Source organism: Limulus polyphemus, unplaced genomic scaffold (assembly GCF_000517525.1).
Source record: "Limulus polyphemus unplaced genomic scaffold, Limulus_polyphemus-2.1.2 Scaffold206, whole genome shotgun sequence".
Lineage (NCBI taxonomy): Eukaryota > Metazoa > Arthropoda > Merostomata > Xiphosura > Limulidae > Limulus > Limulus polyphemus.
The window spans coordinates 580,090-588,497 of NW_013665816.1; the positions used below are offsets into that span (position 1 = coordinate 580,090).

The window sequence follows — 8,408 nt, forward strand, 5'->3', positions numbered from 1 at the left end:
GATATATCATCCAATGAACTGTAAACATTCTTAGATATATCATCCAATGAACTGTAAACATTCTTAGATATATCATTCAATGAACTGTAAACATTCTTAAATATGTCATCCAATAAAATGTAACCTTTTTTTAAATATGTCATCCAATAAACTGTAACTTTTTTAAATATATCATCCAATAAAATGTAACCTTTTTAAATATATCATCCAATAAAATGTAACCTTTTTTAAATATTTCATCCAATAAAATGTAACCTTTCTTAAATGCATCAACCAATAAGTTGTAGCCTTTCATAAAGATTAATCGCTTACCTTTATCGTCCTCCCTAACGTCTTTGTGCAGCATTAAATCAAAGAAACAATTCATATCAGAGATGACTGTAGTTCAAAGTTTAAGGCAAAATCACATCATGTATACGTGCAATATCGAAAAAAAACTCCGACATCTTGTTCTGTTTCAATATAATGTCATATTTTTAAATATTTTTCTATAATACAACGTGTTTGTTGGAGCTAAGAATGAACATTTGTCATGAGTTCTATCGGAAAAGTTCTTGGGTATAGAGAAGTCTTCTTAACTAGTATTTTTTCAAGGGTAACTTACCATTGAAATCAGTTATTTTTACCTGGCACTGTACATAAAACTATATATATACCTTTACTTATTTTACTCATTCTACACTTTAAAAAACCACTAATTATACACAACCTTGTAGAAAAAGTAACACTAAAGATTAATTAAGATGAAAAAAATAATATTTACAATAAGTTGTTAAAATATATTTATGTATCATATAAAATTACTGTGATTAAATAAGAAATACATGACATCAACATAACCGTAAAAATAGAGAGAAAATATCACACCATAACAGTTGGGAGCGAGTGTTTGTTTGTTTGTAATTAAGCATAAAGCTACACAATGGGCTATCTGTGCTTTGCCCACCACTGGTATCGAAATCCGGATTCTAGCGTTGTAAGACATTCCGCTGTGCCACTGGGGGGGGGGGAGTGAAATCTGACACAAAAAGTATTAATGTAAGAACTACGAGAATTAATAAATGTAAACTATTTGAAATGCAGTCTCCTATACATCGTTATAGCAAAAATAACTAAGATTTGCAAGTAAAGCTTTATTACTTTCAATAACAAAGGAAAAAATATTGACTGCTCAGAACCAACAAGGAATATAACAGAGGAACGAGCAAATCATATGGCAAGAGTGAGAGTAACGACGATTATAGGAACCAACAAGCCATACGGCAAGAGTAAGAGTTACGAAAACAATAGGAACCAACAAGCCATACGGCAAGAGTAAGAGTAACGAAAACAATAGGAACCAACAAGCCATACGGCAAGAGTAAGAGTAACGACGACAGTAGGAACCAACAAGCCATACGGCAAGAGTAACGACAACTATAGGAACCAACAAGCCATACGGCAAGAGTAACGACAACTATAGGAACCAACAAGCCATACGGTAAGAGTAACGACAACTATAGGAACCAACAAGCCATACGGCAAAAGTAAGAGTAACGACGACAGTCGGAACCAACAAGCCATACAGCAAAAGTACGAGTAACGACGACTATAGGAACCAACGAGTCATATGATACAGATAAAAGGGACGACAACTGAGAACTGAGTAAAATGACATGGGTAAAAGTTACTCAGAACTAATTGAGTAATATGATAGGAGTATGAGCAATACAACTGGAATCAACGAACAATACGAGACAGGTAAGACTAAGAATCATCAAGTGATATGACAGAGGTAATACGGCCAAGTTTATAATAATACATCGCTGGAATGGTAAACTCGCATACAAAAACTAGCCAACCATGCATAATTATGAGCTGATTGGCATGATAAAAATTAACTGAAGGAAAATTATCAATATTATGTTTATGTACCCGAAAGAGTTTGTGTCTTTACATTACTTTAAGTAAGTGATTTGTATGTACATTTCATATGACTTTAAAATAAGATAGTAAAAATTGTATTTTGTAGTTGGCACGAATATGTCTGGGACTGAATTTTCAAAAACATGCATTTGTTTACAATCTTAAAAAAGTAACAAAAATGATGTTTTCTAAATATTTGGTTTCTTTCTGTTAGAGCCGGTTGTCGTGGTCCATTCAGCAGGCAACATTTTCATACAACACTTTATTCGCTTTACATCAATAAATTAATGCAAAATTGTAGAAAATAAACTTAATTAATATAAATATTGAATACAACATTCGTCTTTGGATGGGATGATGACATTTATTTTATTACTGCTTGATTAAAAAAAAATTAAATCAGAATAATCTAACAGGCGAGACTCGAGGTGGCGCTGTTCGATAGACGTTTCTTGAGGATCTCAGTTCCTCTTGGAATTTTTCATTTATTGAAGCTTCAGCCAACATTTTCAAATACTGCGCGACAGTATTTGATGAAGGACAATTAAAAACTAAAAACAGAACTATATGGTTCAGACACAAAATGTATAATCTTGTACAAACTAAATTTAGTTTGTTTGTTTTTCCGACATCATAAAACATTCAGGATACTAGTACTATTATCGATTTGTGTTTCATTAACCGGACTGCTTTAATATAGTCATAACATGCTCAGTTCATAAATTTTCGCGGCATAATACATCATTATCTAAAACAGAGAAAAAATTCAAAGAAGAAAAAATAAATAATGATTCCTATTGTGTATTTCCGGTCTATTTTGATAACTTTTTTTCAAACAGATAATACTTTCATCAATGTCTAACAATAAATAAATAAACCTTCACGGTAAAATCCAAAATATGTTTGGATATTTCGCTGTTAGTGGCCCAGATTAAGGTTAGTGGATTTTAGAGATCGCCAAAGAATTTAGTATTATAGAAAATATTTACTTTTTAACTCAAGTGTCTTTACAAGTCTTACCTGTAACGAATCAGCCGCCCGCCAGTTTTTGATTTAAGATTCATTCTTTAAGCACATGTATCTTGTTCACGTTGTTTATTACTTTATGTGATTGTATTTCAGTGTTTTTCAGACCTGTCTACATTTCAAACGTAAACGCCCAGGCTGAGTAAACGCCGGAAGCACAAGTAAGAGCGTTCGAATCACGATAACGTATCCTCATTGTCTTTGCCGTGGTTTAAAGCATTACAACCATCTCACGAGGATCTACAGTGTTAAAATAGCTAGGTCGTGAAATACGAGGTTAACTCCAACTAGTGTCGTTGCTGTGGTTTAACGCGTTACAATCGTCTTGTAAGGATTTACAGTGATGACACAAACACTGTTAAAATAGCTAGGTCGTGAAATATGAGGTTAGCTCCAACTAGTGTCGTTGCTGTGGTTTAACGCGTTACAATCGTCTTGTAAGGATCCACAGTGATGACACAAACACTGTTAAAATAGCTAGGTCGTGAAATATGAGGCTAACTCCAACTAGTGTCGTTGCTGTGGTTTAACGCGTTACAATCGTCTTGTAAGGATCTACAGTGAGGACACAAACTCTGCTGAAAATAGATAGGTCGTGCCGCTAGTATTTCAATCCACCTGTACATAATGTTAGCATGCACGAGATGTAGACGAGTTGGCCTTTGAACTTCCTAGAGGGCTAAGAAAAATCTGATAAGGAGATGACATATAATGCCGGTGGTTGCCTGGAACTGTTTCATTCTGTTCGTTCCCACAAACTCTGACCGTGCCTTCGAGATTAGTCTAGAAGCAAAACGGAAAATCGTGCTTAGACTGTCCCATGAGAAGAGAAAGGGTCAAAATAGAACATGAAAGAACTATCTGAGAGAAATAATACTCCCGCCGTCGCTGTAAAACCTGACACCATTAAGATTAAGAGGATCTTGCTATCAGCCTTGGGGGTTGGCGGGGGGGGGGGGTACAGGACATCTGTACTACGCGACTGAATTCTGATCACTGTTCATTGCAAGGTTGTCTTTCCACGCTGTCTTTAGCGTTTCACCATTATATATGGCTCGTATTTAATAATAAAACCTTAAAAGGGTCTTCCGAATGTCCAAGTAAAATCTTGCATTTAGTGCTAAAACCTTACACTGGATCATGCGAATGTCCAAGTTAAACATCGTATTCAATGCTAAAATCTTAAACGGATTCACCCAAGTAACCAAATAAAATGCCCTTTTTAATGCTGAAACTTTAAATTGGATCCTCCGAATATCCAAATTAAATGCTAATCAGAATTCGGACTTCTTAAAGATTTATTTTCCTTTTCACCAGAGGTGAAATTGAAAAAAGAATCTTTGACGTAAGTGACTAATGCAGTCTTTGATTAGCCGTACCATCTCCTATGGACTGTAGTTTCGCCTATTCAAGGCTTATCAGCACAGCTTGGGTCAGCAATCCAAAGAAACACCATTAGGCCTCTTATAATAGTGATATGTATATAATATCTATGGGGTTTTGAGTCCGTTTTACGTCACCATATAGTAACCTAATAAGTAACTCAAAACCCCATAGAATTCGGATTTGTGTAAATATTCGAATATAACCAATCCTGACGCAGAACTATAAATTAGTCCACAACGCGTACAGATATTCGATTACTTAAAGACACAGTGTAAAACCGTTAATTATCGAAAATTATTTAGAAGCAACTGATTATTATGCGACGATGACACAGCAGCTATTATTATTGATTAACAATATCAATTATTAAGTGCGGTTTCTTATCGCTTGAAATCGACCGCAGTCACAATGTTTCAATTACAGGACATGTATTTGTAAACTGGTAAAAAGATGAAAAATGATCATGTGATCTGATATCTACTTATTTTTTTGCTCAATAATTACGTTATTAATAAGATAATAAGTACTAAAATATCAGTTATATACGTTCAGATTTAATGACTTTAATATTCAACACGATCACCACAAGGATGAAGTTTCTAATGACTAATTCATTACACGCAAAATTGTACGTATATTAAACCCTCAAGGTTCTCGGCAATTTAATAAAATCCACATCGAAATCCGGAACAGTTCGATATATTAGCTCGTCAAGGTTCCTGTTTGGGTCTAGATCTTGTTAAATTAGAAGATACCTTGAGGAATTAACATATTGAACTGATCTAGGTTTGGGTCTGGATCTTGTTAAATTATCTAGATCAGTTCAATATGTTAATTCCTCAAGGTATCTTCCAATTTAACAAGATCCAGACCCAAATCTAGATCAGTTCAATATGTTAATTCCTCAAGGTATCCATGATTAGTCCGATCTACTGACTTTTCAAGGTTGACTTGCAATTTACCACAACCCCAACTGAATCTTCATCTGTTCATGTATACTGATGTTGGTTTCGATTAAATTAAAAACTGTTTAAGAACAGCGATGTTTTATGGACGACTACTCTCACCAAGTAATGTCAATCTCTCTGTTCCTAGGTGGGTCCTGATAACATTTTGTTCACAAAATTTAACACGGTCATTTGTGAATACGAAGGACACAAAAAAGGGAAATAAGGCACACCTACCGGGACAAAGTGTTGTACAGTCGGTCTTCTGAACGCTTTCACCATCACACTGTTCTCCTTCATTCAGTGGAGCAGGATTGGTACACAGCCGCTTTCGGGTTTGTGTTCCTCGGCCACATCGGTTACTACACTCGCTCCAAGGTGACCAGCTTGACCAACCGCCATTCACTAAAATTAGAAGATGGTTATAAACAAGCAGGTAGAAATTATACGTCATTCTAAGAACTTACGAGTGAAAGCAAAGAACATTGTGTAATAATATGTCAACCAAACTACGTTTGCTATATTCAATGCCGATGAGGCCTTTCGTCTAATCCCAGAGCTCATCAGGTCAGCTGAAGATTAATCACGAGACGCCAAATAAAAATGCTTAAACTCATAGGCGCCGGAAGGATAGTAAAGGCGTGTGTTGTGTTGGGTGTGGGGTCCGACCATGTGGGGTCTCTGACCATGACGTATTTGGTTTAGTAAAATTGACATATTGTTAACTAAGCCGACCATATTTTGTAAACCAAAACCGGGGACACCTTTCTAAAAACCGGGGACACATTTCTAAAAACTTTATACCTCGAGATGCAGACAGTAGCGAAGAAATTTGCTGTATTAGTGTCAGTTGAATTTATCTGACGAGTGTGTGTATTTTAGGATTTTATTTTCCTAAAAAACAACAACACAGAAACGCGTAATGATAAATTCTAGGTTGAAGCTGTGGAGATTGTACCAGTCTCGTCACATGACGATGACCTAAGCTAACAATAACGATAATAAAAGTGGCTGGAGGTTTATTCCTAATTCATTTCCGTTGCTTCATAATGACTTTAACAGTTGAAATGGAGTTGAATCCTATCGAATCGAATAACTTGTTTTTTCTTCTCTCGGGGACAACATTTCTCATCCGGGAACTGTCTCTGGATATCTGAAACGTATGGTCACCCTATTGTAAACTGTCCTGAAACGTTATCAGCTGAAAAAATTCGACAATACTTTATTGTAATAATACATTATATAGAAATGTACTTTGTTCTAGCTTGCAAAACAAAAGCATCTCCTTATATTAATATGGTATCTCCCTTCCCTTAGCGCCTGACCAAAAATCGGGGCAGGTTTTAGACAACTTAAGCTGGATCGGTAATACTGTGAGGTATGTTACAGTTTCGTATCATACAGGCGTTGAACAATTTTCAATACTTAGTTTTTTTCTGCCCTCATTGTAAGTTGTTTTAGAAGCGCATATTTTAACTTTGATCAGTGTTCATGTCTCCCTCTTTGAAAAGAGGGTGAGTGGTGTCTCCTTGGTTCTCTTTCCCACCATCTCCGAAGCCTATGCTTAAATTACAGAAGACTTGAATGAAATATCTTATAAATGCTGAAGAATTAAACAGCTACTTATAAGCACCAGTTTGGTGGTTACTTTCGGATTTTCTCACAAAGTAAACCGTCCCTAATTTTGAACTTATAGAGTAGATAAAAGACATTCATCATCACGTACTGCCAATTCTTCTCAGAAACGATTAGTAGGATTTAATCGTCACCCTTATAACGCACTCACAGCCCCTAAGTGTGGTGCACGATATATATCGGGACACGAACATTGACCAAACGGTCGAAAGTCCACTGGGTCAAACTGGGCAATAAGCACTGGTCCAAAACTGATTAAAGACAGCTCTAGCTCATGTAAATGACTTCAGGGAGATAATCTATCTAAGACCCACGGATATCAAGCCTTCGAAAAAACTTGTTATTGTGATAACCTTATATGTTTGATGGACGGTGACTGTCCAACCAACTTCAACTACCCTGTTTTCACTATACAACCACTCTTGCTTAGCACCAATCTAATTGTGTATGCATACATCATATGAAATTGGTCTATTTGATATTTGCTAACATATTAAACCTTTAAAGAGAAAGTATATGTATCTCCGAAAGGCTTTCATTTATTTTCGGGAAGAGGGAGGGTTTTACGCAGATCAAGGATACTCCCGGGAGTTCCGGGAAAGTTGGGATGTCTGTGATTGTCACGTTTTTGTTGCTGTTGTGTTGGTGGTTTTGTTTTTTAGCATTCACAGAGTATTAGACAAACTTTCTTCTACGTTTAGTCAAAGTTTTCTTTAAGTTTATGACAAATCGAGAGATTGTCTTACGCAACCCAGATCGTTTATTTTATGAATGTTCCATATGTTCTCTTATTACTGAAACTAGTAATTTAATTGTTTTACTAAATTTGAAAACGTTAAATTCTTAAAATTCTATTGAAAACAAACACTCGTAACATTGGTATATGCCGTAGTTCGATTTTTTACGAGACTTCTGAAGATTTAAAAAAACTTTTCTTTTAATCGAAATCTTAATACTTCATGAACCGCATTTAATTAAAATTTAGGAATAAACTAGTAGTAAATTTATTTGTGTTAATTCCACACAGAGACTAAGATTCTAGAGTTTTCCTAAGATAATTCCTATTTACAAGAATAACGTGTTCTGGTGGTTAGGGCGCTCGACTCTGGAGGTCGCGAGTTCGAATCCCCCCTACCACCAAACATGATCATTGTTTAAGGCGTGGGGGAGTTATAATGTGACGGTCAATCCTACTATTTGTTAGTAAAAGTGTAGCCCAACAGTTGACGGTGAGTGGTGATGACTAGCTGCCTTCCCTCTCGTCTTTCACTGCTAAATTAGGAACGGCTAACGCAGATAGCCCTCGTGTAGTTTTAACACATTAAACCTAACTACACAAGACCTACATAACACATTAAACCTAACTACACAAGACCTACATAACACATTAAACCTAACTACACAAGACCTACATAACCTAACTGAAATAGATTAACTGTTGAAAATGCTTACAATAACTGGGCTTGGTTTATATACCTGTATATATATATATATATATATATATATATA

At 35.6% G+C, this 8,408-nt stretch overlaps 1 protein-coding gene across 4 annotated transcripts in view; it reads right to left on the minus strand.

The window, feature by feature from the left end:
- The window catches only part of LOC106478381 (netrin receptor UNC5C-like), a 214,411-nt gene that overhangs the window by 54,015 nt on the left and 151,988 nt on the right, over positions 1-8,408 (minus strand). For 3 of the 4 annotated variants that reach the window (XM_022381976.1, XM_022381973.1, XM_022381975.1), the window contains 2 exons: positions 5,502-5,669; positions 313-333 (listed from right to left, as the gene is read on the minus strand). In XM_022381976.1, the coding sequence (XP_022237684.1) occupies positions 313-333; positions 5,502-5,669 (189 nt within the window). The remainder of the gene's footprint in view (positions 1-312; positions 334-5,501; positions 5,670-8,408) is intronic. The other variant, XM_022381974.1, reaches the window with a different exon arrangement.